Source organism: Leptonychotes weddellii, chromosome 14 (genome assembly GCF_054177405.1).
Source record: "Leptonychotes weddellii isolate Sample4059 chromosome 14, ASM5417740v2, whole genome shotgun sequence".
Lineage (NCBI taxonomy): Eukaryota > Metazoa > Chordata > Mammalia > Carnivora > Phocidae > Leptonychotes > Leptonychotes weddellii.
In genome coordinates, this window is record NC_138382.1 from 20,570,647 (window position 1) to 20,586,670 (window position 16,024).

At 40.8% G+C, this 16,024-nt stretch overlaps 1 protein-coding gene across 1 annotated transcript in view; it reads right to left on the bottom strand.

Annotated features, from left to right (window-relative positions):
- Positions 1-14,660: 14,660 nt before the first annotated feature.
- FRMD3 (FERM domain containing 3) overlaps positions 14,661-16,024 on the bottom strand; it is a 273,925-nt gene continuing 272,561 nt past the window's right edge. Inside the window, exon 15 of the mRNA XM_081802886.1 lies at positions 14,661-14,884. Coding sequence (XP_081659012.1) covers positions 14,871-14,884 — 14 coding nt within the window. The 3' untranslated portion in view covers positions 14,661-14,870. The remainder of the gene's footprint in view (positions 14,885-16,024) is intronic.

The following is a 16,024-nucleotide window of genomic DNA, read 5'->3' on the forward strand; positions in this document are numbered from 1 at the left end:
AAAAAAAAAAAAAGGAAGAAGATAGCAGGAAGGGAAAAATGAAGGGGGGAAATCGGAGGGGGAGACGAACCATGAGAGACTATGGATTCTGAGAAACAAACTGAGGGTTCTAGAGAGGAGGGGGTGGGGTGATGGGTTGGCCTGGTGATGGGTATTAAAGAGGGCACATACTGACTGGAGCACTGGGTGTTATACGCAAACAATGAATCATGGAACACTACATCAAAAACTAATGATGTAATGTATGGTAATTAACATAACATAATAAAATAAAAAAGATACAATCAATTTTATTACTTTTTGTCTTTCAACTTTCATACTCGCTTTATAGGTGACTGCTCTACTACTTTTACTATATGTGTGCTTTTACTTATGAAATATTTTTCTTTCGTAATTTGCTTCTAATAACAGCCTTTTTTTCCCATTTAAAGAAGTCCATTTCACATTTCTTATAAGGCAAGTTTTAACTTTTGCTTGTCTGGGAAACTATCTCTCCTTCAACTGTGAATGATAACCTTTCAGGGTACAGTATTCTTGGTTGTAGGTATTTTCCTTTCAGCACTTTGCAGGCCAGAAGAGAGTGGCATTATATATTCAAAATTTCTACTGAAAAGTCAGCAGATAGACTAATGAGGTTTCCCTTATATGTAACTAGTTGCTTCTCTTGTGGATTTTAAAATTCTGGTGTCCTCTTTCATCTTTGACATTTTAATTATGTGTTTTGGTGTGGACCTCCTTGAGTTCATCTTGTTTGGCACTCTTTCTGTTTCCTGAACCTGGATGTGTTTCCTTCCTCAGGCTAGGGAAGTTTTCAGCTATTATTTCTTCAAATAAACTTTCTACCCCTTTCTCTCTACACCTTCTGGGACCCCTATAATGTGAATGTTTGTTTGCTTGATGTTGTCCAAGGGATCTCTTCACCTATCCTCATTTAAATTTTTTTTCTTTTTGCTGTTCAGCTAGGGTGCTTTCCAGTACCCTGTCTTTTAGATTGCCAGTCTGTTTTTCTGCATCCTGTAATCTGTTAATTCCCTCTAATGTATTTTTCATTTCAGTGATTGTATACTTCAACTCTGGTTCTTTTTAATATTTTTTATCTTTGTTGAGGTTCTCACAGAGTTCACCTACTCTTCAATCCACTGGGCATCTTTATGAGCATTACTTTCAACTCTTTATCAAGTAATTTAGTGTCTCCATTTCATTTAGTTCGTTTTTTTCCCCTGAGATTTTGTCTTGATCTTTCATTTGGAGCATCTTCCTACATCTCATTTTGTTTGATTTTCTATGTTTCTCTGAATTAAGTGGAATAGCTATTTCTTCTAAACTCAAAGGAATGATTTTGTGTGTGGTTGTTCTCTATGTAGACTGTTTGTGCCTGGTAACTTTGGCTGGCTGGCTGGCTGGCTGAGTCTGTGGCTGGTGTGGGCTTGAGGTCCCTCGGCACTCTGTGCTAGGGCTACCCAGTAGGATGGCCTGAGGTGAAGTGGGCACGGGCTGGGGCATTACTGGGGTTCTCCACATAGAGGGTGCCCTGAAAGGATAGCTGAAGCTAAAGTGGGTGCCTACCGGTGGGCCCCAGGGTTCTCTGTGCAGAAATTGTCTTGGCAGTACCACTGAAGTTGAAGTGGGCATGGGCGGGGGTAGTCCTGTGACTCTCCACCTTGAAGCTGCTCTGGCAGGATAGTGAAGCTGAAATGGGTGCATGCTGGGGTGGAGGGTTGGGTCTCAGGGGCAAGACAACTGAAGCTGAAGTGGGTGCAAGCTGGAGTGTTCCAGGGCATTCCATGCAGGGACGTCATGACAGGTGGCTGAAGCTGAAGTGAGTACAAGCTGGGGTATCCCGGTGCACTCCGTACATGGAGATCCCTGGCGAGTTGTATGGAGCTGAGGCAGGTAGGGCTGGGATGTCCCAGGGCACCCTGTGCTGGGAGCACCCTGGCAAGTCATCTAAGAGCCGAAGTGTGCATGGAGTGTTCTGGGGTGCTTTGTGCCTGTGTCACCTTGGCGAAACGGCTAGAGCTATAGTGAACACTGACCAGGTGTGTCCCGGTGTACACTCTGCTAGGGCTGCTTTGCTGGGACAGCTAGGGCAATGTGGGCTAGGGACCTGGGGCTCACTTAAGCATGGTAGTAGGCCAGCTATGGGACCCAGACCCTGCTCCTGTCTGTGCTATCAAAGTAGAGGGGGAAAGTAAACTCTGGTGCTCACCAGCCCCTCTGACCTGGAGAGATTTTCAGCAACTCTCCTGCTGTTTGGTGGATTCCTATGCCTGGATCCTTTATATTCTAGTTGCTCTTTTAAACCATGGCTTTTGTTCTAAGCTGCAGGTACCTGCATTTAGTGTGGGCTAGGTGCCTGGGGCTTACTGAGTGGCAGGCCAGCTATGGCATCTGGACCCTGCTCCTGTCTGCACTATTAAGTGGAGGGAGAATGTAAAGAGTGGTGCTGGCCAACCCATCTGACCCAGACAGAATTCCAGTAGCTCTCCTGATGTTTGGCAGGATTATAGGTCTGGTTTCTTTATATTTTAGTTGCCCTTTCAAGCCATGGCCTTTTTTCTGTATCTCAGGGCAGGCAAATCAGCTCATAGTCCTTCAGTACTATGCCTCCTACTGCAGTTGGCAGTGTCAGAGGTGGGGTTCTCCTCATTACCATGTCTCCATCCCTCTTGCTGTTCTCTAGAAGCTGCTCAATCAGCCCTCAGTTCTTCAGGAGGAATGGCTCTAGATAGGGGCTGGTATGTCTGTGGAGGAGGTGAGTTCAGGGTTTTCCTACATCACCGTCTTGGACTGAAACTGCATTTTTTTTTTTATTTCTCTTTGTGATAGTTCACTGCTATATAAAAACAGCTCGTTTCTGTATGTTGACTTTGTATTCTGTAACTTTACTGAATTTGTTGATTAATTCTAATAGTTTGTGGTGGTTTTGTGTGTGTGTGTGTGTGTGTGTGTGTGTGTGTGTGTGTGTGTGTGTGTGGAGTCTAGGATTTTCTATATATCATATCATCCACAAAGACTTTTATTTCTATTGCAGTTTAGGTGCCTTTTATTTCTTTTTCTTGCCTGATTACTCTGGCTAGGACTTCTTATACTACGTTGAATAGGAGTGGTAAGAATAGGCACCCCTGTCTGATTTCTGATCTTAGATGAAAAGCTTTTAACCTTTCTCTATTATATTAGTTGTGGGCTTGTTATATATGTCCTTTATTATGTTGAGGTATACTCCTTTTATGCTCAATTTGTTGAGGGTTTATCATGAAAAACATATTTTATCAAATGCTTTTTTGACCTCTCAAGATGATCATATGATTTTTTATCTTTCTATTAATATGATGTATCACATTTATTGATTTACACATGTTGAATCATCCTTGCATCCCAGGGATAAATTCAGCTTGATCATGATGTATGATCCTTTTAACATATTGAATTTGGTTTGATCATCATATTATATTGAGAATTTTGACACCTATATTCTCCAGGGATATTGGTCTGTAGTTCTTTTTACCTTGTAGTGTCATTACCGGGTTTTGGTATCAGGATAATTCTGGTCTCATAAAAGGAATTTGAGAGTATTTGTCGTCTTCTGTTCTTTGGAAGAGTTTGAGAAAAATTGGCATTCTTTTTTTTTAATTTTTTATTTATTTGAGAGAGAGAGAATGAGAGAGAGAGAGAGAGCATGGAGGGGGAGGGTCAGAGGGAGAAGCAGACTCCTCGCCGAGCAAGGAGCCCGATGCGGGACTCGATCCCGGGACTCCAGGATCATGACCTGAGCCAAAGGCAGTCGCTTAACCAACTGAGCCACCCAGGCGCCTGGCATTAATTCTTTAAATGTTTCATGGAATTCACAAGTGAGACTTGGTCCTTGGCTTTTCCGTGTTGGGAGATTTTTGATTACTGATTCAGTCTTCTTGCTTATTATTGTTCTGTTCACACTTCTTCATGATTCAGTCTTGCTAAGTTGTAAATTTCTAGGAATTTATCCACTTCTAGATTATCCAATTTGTTGGTGTATAATTGTTCATAGTAGTCTCTTATGATCTTTGTATTTTTGTGGCACCGGTTGTAATGTCTCCTTTTTCATTTCTGTTTTAATTTTTAAATTTTTTTAATTTAAATTCAATTAGCCAACATATAGTACATCATTAGTTTTTGGTGTAGTGTTCAATGATTCATTAGTTGTGTATAACACCCAATGCTCATCATATCATGTGCCCTCCTTAATTCCCATCACCCAGTTACCCTATCCCCCCACCCATCTTCCCTCCAGCAACCCTGTTTGTTTCCTGGAGTCAAGAGTTTCTCATGGTTTGTCTTCCTCTCTGATTTCTTCCCATTCCATTTTTCCTCCCTTCTCCTATGATCCTCTGCACTATTTCTTATATTCCACATATGAGTGAAACCATATGATAATTGTCTTTCTCTGCTTGACTTATTTCACTTAGTATATCCCCTATATTCATCATCAAGGTAGGTATTCATCCTTTATGATGACTGAGTAATATTCCATTGTATATATGAACCACATCTTCTTTATCCATTTATCTGTTGAAGGACATCTCAGTTCCTTCCACAATTTGGCTATTGTGGACATTGCTGCTATGAACATTGGGGTGCAGGTGCCCCTTCTTTTCACTACATCTACATCTTTGGGGTAAATACCCAGGAGTGCAATTGCTGGGTCATAGGGTAGTTCTATTTTTAACTTCCTGAGGAACCTCCATAGTGTTTTCTGGAGTGGCTATACCAGCTGGCATTTCTGTTTTTATTTGTATGAGTCTTTCTTAGTCTAGCAAAAGCTTTGTCAATTTTCTTTATCTTTTCAAAAAGAAAAAGTAGCTTTTAGTTTTATTTATCTTTTCCGATATTTTTCTGGCCTCTATTTCATGTATCTTTGCTTTGATCTTTGTTATTACCTTCCTTTGGCTAACTTTGGGTTTAGTTTCTTTTTTTTAGTTTCTTGATGTGTAAAGTTAGGTTGTTTATTTGAAATATTTCTTTTTCTTAATGTAGATGCTGATTTCTATAAAATTCCCCCTTAGAACTGCTTTTGCAGCATCCCAGAAGCTTTGGTATGTTTATTTCCATTTTCATTTAAGTTTTTTTTTTTCTATTTCTCTTGATTTCTTTTTCAACCCATTGTCTGTTCAGGAAAGCATTTAATTTCTACATGTTTGTAATTTTTCTTTATATTCTCCTGTTAATTAATTTCTAGTTTCATACAATTGTGGTTAGAAAAGATACTTGGTATGATTTCAGTCGTCTTAAATTTGCAAAGCCATGTTTGTGACCTGTTGTATGATCTTTTCTGGAAAATGTTCCATATGCACTTGAGAAGAATATTCTGCTGTTGGGTGAGATATATTCTATATGTCTCTTAGGACCATTTGGTTTAAAGTATGGTTCTTTGTTGATTTTTCTCTTTGGATGATTTATCCATTGTTGAAAGTGGGGTATTGATGTCCCCTGTTATTGTTGCATTGTTTTATTTTTTTTTAAGATTTATTTGTTTATTTTTGTGAGAGAAAGAGACAGCACGAGCCGATGGTGGGGCGCAGGGGGCGGCAGTGGGCAGAGGGAGAAGCAGACTCTGCACTGAGCAGGGAGCCTGATGGGGCACTCTGATCCCAGGACCCTGGGATCATGATCTGAGCCAAAGTCAGACACTTAATCAACTGAGCCAAACAGGCGCCCCCCCCCTTTTTTTGCATTGTTTTCTATGTCTCTCTTCAGATCTCAGTATTTGTTAATATTTTAGATGCTCTGATGTTGACTGCATACATGTTTACAAGTGTTATTTCTTCTTGATGAATTGACCCTTTTATCATTATATAATGACCTTCTTTGTCTCTTGATAGCATTTTTGACTGAAATTATATTTTGCCTAAATATAGTGAGCCCTGCTTTCTTTTGGTTTTCACTGGCCAGGAATATTTTTTTCCCATCCATTCACTTTATGCCTATGTGTTTCCTTAAAGCTGAAGGGAGTCTATTGTAGGCAGCACATAATTGGGTCATCTTCTCCTCCCCCTTGCCTCCCCCTCTATCTCCATCCAAGTGTCTCTTCTTCTGGAATTCCAAATATTCAAATTGGTCCCCTTGATGGTATCCCATAGATCACATAATCTTTCTTCACTCTTTTCATTCTTTTTTCTTTCTGTCTTCTGACTGGATACTTTCAAAATTCCTGTCCTCGTTATCACATATTCTTTCTTCTTCATCAACTCTGCTATTGTTGTATTCTATTGCATTTTTAATGTCATTCATTGTATTCTTCAGCTCCAGAATTTATTTATATTTAAAAATTATTCTTATCTCTTTGTTAAAGTTCTGGCATTGTTTATATATCTTTTTCTGGTTTTGTTGAATTGTCTTTCTGTGTTTTCTTATAGCTCATTGAGTTTCCTTAAAATTGTTTTGGATTATTTATTTGGTAAATCCCAAATTTCCACATCTTTGGGTTTGGTTACCAGATTATCATGACCCTTAATTGTGTCATGTTACTTTGATTGTTCATGTTCTTTGAAGCTTTGTGTTACTGTCTTTGCATTTGAATTCGGAGTTTCATCCTCTTCAGTTACTGTTTTCAGGATATACCTTCTGTTAGCCCTGGTAGTTTCTGACACTAGTTCAGATCTTCTGTAGCTATACCTGCCCCATGTTTCTTTCTCCCTCCTGTGGCAGAATTCTTAAGCTTGTATGCCTTCTCTGGATCCTAAATACACCAAGCCAAGTACTGACAGCCTCCTTTTTTCCCCTGTGGTGGCACTAATGCTTGGGTGTGTAGTCTCTCCCTGGCCTGCTGTTTGGCTGACTTTCTGTGCATGCTTACTGGCCATCTGACAAAGCCCACTCACATTGCTATCTGGAGCACATACAGGGAGCTGGCCACAGTGTTGGGGGTGTGGGTGGGCACATGGCATGCCCATGGACCAGTTGTGGGAATCTACAGGTAAGTTGTTCCCTGTGGCTTATGTGCAGACTTCTTAACAGAATTTGGGAAACATTTAGGATCATCATCCCTTTAATGTCTTATGATATAGTTGTATCTGCTGCTGTCTCCCCACCTCTTCTTGCCCTCCAGGCATGTAGCTCATGATTCAGTACTCTGGATGGGGTAAGACTGAAATGAGTCTCTTTGGCAATGTCCACCACAGCTGGGGAAACCAACTGCTCACATTCACAATCTCCCTTTCCCCTGTAGTATAAATCACAGGTCAAGGAAGATATTTCTTGGCCCTAAGCTGTGCCACCTTGAAAGAGGGGTGATGTAGGGAAAGTCAAATTGTTCTTGCCCACTCCAGTGTATCCAAAATCATGGTTTTTCCTCCACCAGAGTGTTGGAAGTTCTCTGTAATTCTGGACTTTCATAAAAGCTCTCTTGTCTGTGAATGATTGCCTAAGTCAGTGTTCTGCAGGGGCTGACAAACTATGGCCTAGAATGTCTAGAGCTGACCCATAGACCACTACAGGGTCCACAGACAGGACCAAGATTTGTCTGCCTATTACCTGACAAATGGGTAAGACCCTCCCAGATCTTTTGGCATACGGTGCTGGATCTCACAGCTCCCTCAAAGGCACTCTGTGTCTATTCTATAGATGTGTTCTTTATGGTTACCATTGCAATTACATAAAACATCTTAAAGTTATGACAGTCTATTTAAAACTGATTGCTACTTTAATCACATATAAAAACTCCTTGACATCTGTGTCTCACTCATTTTATGTTTTTTTTTTTTTAAAGATTTTATTTATTTATTTGAGAGAGAGAGAATGAGAGACAGAGAGCATGAGAAGGAGGAAGGTCAGAGGGAGAAGCAGACTCCCTGCTGAGCAGGGAGCCCGATGCGGGACTCGATCCCAGGACTCCAGGATCATGACCTGAGCCAAAGGCAGTCGCTTAACCAACTGAGCCACCCAGGCGCCCTCATTTTATGTTTTTTGACACAAATTACCGTTTTATATTTTACGTCCCTTACCATAGATTTATAATTACTTTTTATGCTTTTTAAAAGCTGTATGCTAGGTTTTTAAATTATTTATATACCTACATTATGATACTTCAGGATTCTATACTTGTCTGTATATTTCCCTTTATCAGGGATTTTTATATTTTTGTATGGTTTTGTTTGCTTTTTATCATCCTTTCACTTCAATTTAAAGGACTCCCTTCAGTACTCCTTGTAGGGCAGGCCTAGTGGTGATGAACTCCCTCAGCTTCTGTTTATCTAGAAAGTCTTCATTTCTCCTTTGTTTTTGAAGGGTAGTTTTCCCAGATATAGTATCTTTGGTTAATAGTTGTCCCCCCACCCAGCATTTTGAATATATAATCCCACTCTCTCCTAACCTGTACATTTTCTGCTGACAAGTTGCTGATAACCTAATGGGAGCTCTTTTGTATGTGGTTAGTCACTTTTCTCTTGCTACTTTCATGATTCTTTGTGAATTTTGACAGTTTGATTATTATATGGTTTAGTATATATCTCTTTAGATTTTCCTAGAGTTCTCTGAGCTTCTTGAATTTGTATGCCTATTTCCATCCTCAGATTTGACAATTTTTTATCCATTATTTTTCAAATAGACTCTCTGTCCCTTTCTTCCTCTCCTGGGACTCCCATGTGTATGTTTTTCTGCTTAATGATGTTCTATAAATCTCTTAGCCTATCTTTACTTTTCTTCATTCTTTTTACCTTTGCTCCTGGCCTTGGTAATTTTGAATGTTCTGTCTTTGAGTTCACAGATTCTTTCTCATGCCCGATCAAGTCTTCTGTTGAGTCCCTCATGTGAATTTTTCAATTCAGTTATTGAATTCTTTAGTTCCAAAATTCCTTTTTGATTCTTTTTCATAGTTTCTATCTGTTTTTCTGCTTTTGTTTATGCATCTTTTTCCTGATTTTGTTTAGTTGTCTGTGATTTCATCATTGCTCATAATTATGGTGACTATTTTGAATACTTTGTTTTGTAATTCATATATCTCTGCTTCCCTAGCATTGGTGTGTGGAGATTTCATTTGTCTTTTGGGCCATGTTTTCCTGTTTCCTTATATGCCTTTTTATCTTATACTGGGTTTCAGATTTATAAAATCTGCCACCTTTTCCACTCTTTGCTGTTCGATTTTGTACAGGGAGGACATTCCCCAGTCACCCTGGTTAGAGATTCTGGAGACCTCTGAATCCCTTTCTGAAATGTATCCTCTCTGGGCTTTTTTGTGTAATCTCCTAATTGAAGAAATTTGCCAGTTTCTACTGAGGAGCTTCCCCTGATGTCTTTCTCTTGCACTACAGCCACTCTGGTGCTACCAAAAGCTGGTAATGGGTCTCTACCCAGTGTATGTCTGTGGTACTGTGCTCTGGTGCACATCAGTTGTCTTTGTTCTCAACTGCCCCCTACTCGTGCCCTGTTCCTGTCAGTTCTTAGATTCAAGCAACACAGAAATAGGCCCCTTTAGTAATTCCACGAAAAGTCAGAACATTGGATTTATGTTCTACTCTTCTCTTTCCCTCCCCAGAGGAAGGTCAAGAGTGGGGAGTATTCTCCCAATTATGTCACACTACTAGAGGTTGGGCCTCTGGCAAGTGAGTGCACAAATGTTCCTACAGAGCTTCATTGCAGTTGGCATCCTTCTAACCTGAGATGCAGAAACTTCTTCTTAACTGGTTTTTTGAGTTCTCACAGAGGTGACTGGTTCGTGTATTATTAAGTCAGTACTTCCATGAGGGAAGGAGGGTCTGGGGTTTCTCGTTTCACCATCTTATTCTGTCACTCTTCTTTGTTAAGTTCTTTTGAGAAGCGCCTGAGGGGAGCTGGGAGCACAGACAGAGCTCTGAATAAGGTCAAATAAAGAGAAGTCAGAATGGATCCTTTCAGGGAACTGCCATACAGGTCAAACAATTCTTCGTGGTTGGGCTATTAGGGAGTTCCAAACCCATTCTATCCCCTCCAGTGGCTACAGTGCTGCTGTTTTCACAGCCATCATAGTTGTGAGGTTGTTGATTTTCAAGGATATTTCAGGGCTGGCGAGAGGGAGATGTGAACAGGGCCACAAAGCTCACTGATCTTACTAATACTCAACAGGTTTTCCTTGAATAAATTCTCTTAGCTATTTGCAAGCCTTTGGTTGATTTCCAGAGTTCTGGAAAAGTAGATTTTCACAATTTTTGCCAGTAGTCTCATTGCTATTATGGAGGAATGGATTTTCTGAAGGCTACTCCAGCACTCTAGGAGTACTTTTCCATAAAATGTAATTTTAATGACCTACCCCTTAACTATTCAACTAGCTGTTCTTTTCATTTTATTGAAAGCAGTGAATTGGTAATGACCTGATCTGCAAAGGGATGTGTCACACTTGTTAGGATCATTCACTTTCTTAGTTATACAGAATTATACCAAAAAGGAGGGGCACCTGGGTGGCTCAGTCGTTAAGCGTCTGCCTTCGGCTCAGGTCATGATCCCAGAGTCCCGGGATCAAGCCCTGCATTGGGCTCCCTGCTCCGCAGGAAGCCTGCTTCTCCCTCTCCCACTCCCCCTGCTTGTGTTCCCTCTCTGGCTGTCTTTCTCTCTGTCAAATAGATAAAAACCCTTTAAAAAAAAAAAAAAGAATTATACCAAAAAGGCTTTACCAAATCCTAGATGCTGACCTCAATTTTTATCTATCCTTTCACTTATATGTACCTTGTTTAACACAGTATGATCACCAGAGTTTGAGAAAATCAAATTATTCACAAAAATTATGAAGTGAAATTATTCACTTATTTTCATAAAGAAAGGGAAATCTTTTCTATAATATAGACTCTTTATCATTATTTAGATGGTTTTGAATTCTTCAAAGAAAGAAACATTACCCATATGCATTTGGATTTTACACTCAAACCTTCAGTTCCGATCATTAAAAAATTCACTTCTAGGGCTCCCACTCTCTATTCTTTTAGCCCAATCAGGGTCAGTGACATAATTTGCATGGTCCACTGCAAAATGAAAATGTGGAGCTTTTTGTTCAGAATACAGTTGAAAAGTGCAGGTAAAGGTATAAAAGATTTTTCTTTTAGAAATATTTTATTATTTGCAAAATATAAAATATAGTGATACATGAGTAACAACATTTATGTTACAACATGTGATGTTACAAATTACAAAGAACAATATTTTAACCCCATAATTTTGTATAACACAATAAATAATAATTTATATCAATGTATATCAATATATAAATATCTTGATCATAACATTTTTAGGGTTCATTTTTCTGCAAATTCATTTATTAAGCTTATTTTAACTGGATTTTTCAATTAAAGTAACATCAACCACTCTTGATAAATGTAAGATCACAAATAATTTTTGATAACTTTTAGTTTTAAGAAGGGTCTGCTGATGCAACTGTTACTGATGCTGTTAAGAATATCTTATAGACCTTAACAGCATTAGGATAAAGTTCTGATAGATTATTTTGAAATATAAATTTTAGTACATCCAGAGCTGGCTATTCTTGAAGAATAATTTCTCTAAAAAGATCTCCTTACAAATCAGTTTTTTGTAAGTCTGCATTTAGGTTTAAATGTTACTCTATATAATGGCATTTTAGTATTTCTTCTGATCTTTCCTATAACTTGTAGAGGTTGTACAAGAAGCTGAAAGTTGGCTTCATGATTTATATATAATTTAAAATGCCTGTTTATGAACTCTAATGCTATATCTTCAAACAGGGGAAAACTATTTTATAATTGTCTATTTGTTCATAATTGGCCCATGAAAGTTTTTCTATGAAAACAGCAGGGGGGAGGGCGTGTAGTTTCTGTGGAATGTGAGGATCTTTACATTTAGTTTCTATTTCCAAGCCTGTGGGTATTTGTTTTGCAATGTTGCAGTGTTTTTCAAAACCAGAAATGCTAAACTCTTTGAAGAATTCTAATGACTCTCTGGTATAGTTTTATAATGTCTATGTGTACACTTTTATGTTGTGCTAAGTTACCAACAGAGTTGACTGCCTAAGCGGTGGCAGATATTGTTCCAGTGCTCAGGCCGGAGTTGATATCCATGCAGATATTTCAGGATGGGTTCCAGAGATTGATGGGCAAGCTGGCCTCCCACCAGGGGCTCCAATGCCACCCATATATGGAATACCTCTGATCCTTTCAGCTGCAGCTGCCTCCTTTGCCATTAATCTGGGCTCAGGTTCTGGTGCAGGAGGTCCCCTCAGGGACCCCCTGGTACCTTAGACTGCCCCATGTGTGTACGTGTGCATGCCTGGTATCCAGGCCAGCTGCACAGTATGGCAGTATCCGCTGTTGCCTGACTGATCTCTATCACATTTCATTGTCCCATTGGACTTCACTTATAAAACACAACTTCAAATATAAAAATTATTAAGAATTTCAAGATGGTGAAAGCAGAGCATTAAACCAAACCTTTGAGAGCAGGGCCTATACAAGTTCACAGGTTACATGCCCATGAAACCACTCCTGAACCTAGTAGTTCTCAACCAGGGGTGATTTTGCCCATCAGGGGGGTGGCTACCTTGGGTTCTAATAATGGACAGTTCCAATTGAGCCCCTAAAAGCAAGAGTGACAAGACACATTAGCACCAAAAATAGGGCCCCACCCAGGTTTGGCACTTTTAAGTACAGAGGGGCACCTCCTCCCCTTTGTAGAGTGGTTCTCCAGTAGAATCTCCTCAGAGACTCCGGTGCTGGGCAGTTCCTACACCTGCTTTCAGCTTACTCTCCTTCACTGGGCAGGACAGCCAACTTGAATAGTAAGAGAAGGAGTGGTAACAGCAACGGACTTGGAAATTGCCCAGTTGGGACTTTGTTGCTCAAGTACTCCGAGATGGGTTTGGTTTAGGGGGAAATGTGCTCTGCTGCACACAGTCATTCAAGTATCCAAGTTGTTGGCAGCTCTAATATGCTCAGCTGGTGGCCTCAAGGTCACTGCAGGTGCTAACATCCAGTGGCAGAAGGGAGGCCTACACCTAGCCCAGGGCCAAATTCCATTGGCCAGAACTCAGGAATACGGCTTACCTAAGTACACAAGAGCTGGGAAATGTAGTCTAAGTCTGTGTACAAAATGAAGAGGAAATTGTTTTGGTGTTCAGCTGCCAGTCTCTGCCACAAGAAATTCACAAAATGGGAGACTTGCAGTAAAATGTGTATAATGTGTCCTCAGTCCTTCTAAGATAGACCTGTCCATGGGAACACCTGGTCTGTTGAGGCCGACTGCCTTGAAAGGCCACTTCCCAGCTGTGATTCCTTGTGCTTGATAATGTTTGGTTCACATTACAGCTTATGTTCTGGGAAGAGCACATATGGAGCATCTAGCATCAAACAAGTGCCAAGCTGGCTGACATTTCTCAGTATAAATGATCGAGTTGGCTTGCTTGTACTTGGTGTGAACAGTTGCTCACAGTTAAACTGATCACCCGTGTTCTCTGTATGTGCAGATCAGAAATGTCAAATTCAGGAGTATGGAGGTAAAAGGAGCATTGAGATCATTCTAACCCACCTGCCTCACGTTAAACAGAAAATTCCACATTATAAATGGTGAATAAATCAAGTGTATAGCATAAAATATTCAGTACCAGAGGCTCATTTAAAATGGTCTTCTGTGTAATTTATAGTCTCACACCAAACCACGTGGTAGGACAAATTTTGGTAAATTTCAATCTGATTTTTTATGGCAAGGAGGAGAATATGAGTATCAGGCAATAATCCTTCCCTATCTTATTCTGTCAATATTTTAGAGAAAGAAGCTGGAGTGGTTGTTGAAAGAGGGCACCTAGGCGATTGAGCCAAGCCTTACAGGTAGTGTGTCTGGAGTCATCCTAGCTAATACCTGATGTTGTGACATAATCATTAAAAACACCCCTTTTCGTTCTCAAAAGAGTTCCGGTTTGGACAATGAATTATACAGGAACCCTATGACCAGGAAGCAGTATGTTTATGTGGCCACCAGTGTTCAAGGTCTGGTTTGCACCTTTGCAGAACCAGCAGGTCAGGGTTGTCAGGACACTTGGGCTGATCCAGGATGGGAGGAAGCTGATTCTCACCAAGGAAATCACAGGAAATGGATGCTTAAACCAGAACGCTGAATTTTTAACTTATTATGAAGACTGCCAAGCAGAGTGGAAATGAATGTGGGTTTGTTAGTGTGTTCTCTCCCTTAAAAGATGGTCTCCTCAGAAAGCCAATTTTCATGATCATTATTCTTGTGGAGGAGGAGGTTCAAGGTGACCAGCGTTAGCTGGAGGAGCTGCTGTAATTCGCAAGACATGTTTCAGTACTTCCTACCCACAGAAAGTATATCCTTTGTCCTACTATGAGCTTTCCTTTATAACCAGGAAAGTGGCCTTACTTCTCTTTCCAAGGAGATATTTGGGGTAAGCATCAGTTATGGATAAAGAATAGGGATGTGTGGTTCCAACTAACCCCTCGTTCTTTACTAATATTAAGTCTCAAGTTCCCTCACCCACTTGCAAGACCAGTCAGGGCGAGTGGCAGTGGCAGACACCCCCTGACGCCTAAGGTTCAGCCAGAAGCAGCCTTCTTTCTTTCCTTGCTGGCGACATTGGAGGTGGCAGAGATCCTAAATATTCTTGAGTGTCCTTAGTGTGAATCTTACCCCCAGCCACCACCCCAGTTCCCAGTAGACAGTAGACACAAGGGCCAGGAGAGAGTTAAAATCCATTTTATTAATAGATTGGAGAACACAGCTGGGATCTGAGACCCAGGTGAGGGCTTCTTCTGTCCTCTCTGAAGTGATGACAGCTGAGCCCACTGGGCGGGGCTTGCCAAACTTACCCACCCATCACAGACCGCGGCTGGAAGGTGGAGAGCCGAGTCCTGGCTGGGCCCACCATGGGCAGGTCCTGCTGGGTCTGTTTACTGCATGTAGACTGGAAGCCCAAAAGCAGGTCCAAGAGAAAGAAAGAGAGAGAGAAGAAGCAGGAGGACAAGTAAGCAGGGACCTTTAGTACATGATCTCCACCCAGTAGAGAAAGATGGCCCAAAGAGTCTCAAACTCATCAACCACAACCATCCCGAAGTCACCTCAGAGGTGGAAGCTTCTCCCCAGTTCTTTCCTTCCAGGCTGGCATGTGGTTAGGAGAGATTTTCCCTACTTGGCTAAGCAAAGAATGGAGGAATAAGGAAAAGGGTTTCTCCCAAGAGGTGAGGTTGGGTCAGGAGCCTGGACTGCTCAAGGAATAAGTAGCCAAGGGTCACTTCATGTGAACCTTCCAGTCTGCAGATACTAAGCCAAACAATGGTGCTGGCTACAGCTGCTGGAGCTGGGACTGTAGGTCCCTAAGTCACCTCATGCCTGAATAATAACCACAGAATTCTTTTTCTTGCCTGTACTCTACAGCCTGGACCTCTGACAACTGCTGAGTAAGAACTTGACAGACCACTCCCCACCACACCCTACCCCGCAAGGTGGGTGAAATGGATGAAGGTGATCAAAAGGTACAAACTTGCAGTTTTAATAAGTTCTGGCTGGAGATGTAATATACAACAGGGGGACTCTAGTTAACAATGCTATATTGTATTGAAAGTTGCTAAGAGAGTAGATCTTAAAAGTTCTCATCACAAGAAAAAAATTTTGTGATTCTGTGAGGTGAAGGATATTGACTCAACTTCTTGTGTGATCATTTCACAACATATACAGATATCTAATCATGTTGTATACCTAAAACTAATACAATTTTATGTCAATTATAGCTCAGTAAAACAGAGATTGACAGACTTAAGAGGCCACCACAGCTGAGGTACAATTTGGCTTGACAGCATGGTGTTCCTACTGTAGAGAGGGCTCCTTTTGCTTCATTCACAGTAACAGCTTCTGAGTTAGCAGTCAGGGATGGAGTTGTTAGCTTTGTGATAAACCAAAGCAGTAGGCCTTTCAGGCCATGCTGTATGGAGGGGAAGACAAGAGTAGAAGAATAAGGTTCTTCCGGGGTCCATGAACAGATCAAAGTTTCATGGCAAGTGTGGGAGAGTTGAGTCTGATGTAGCTCTCCCTGGCACAGGAAAGCAGC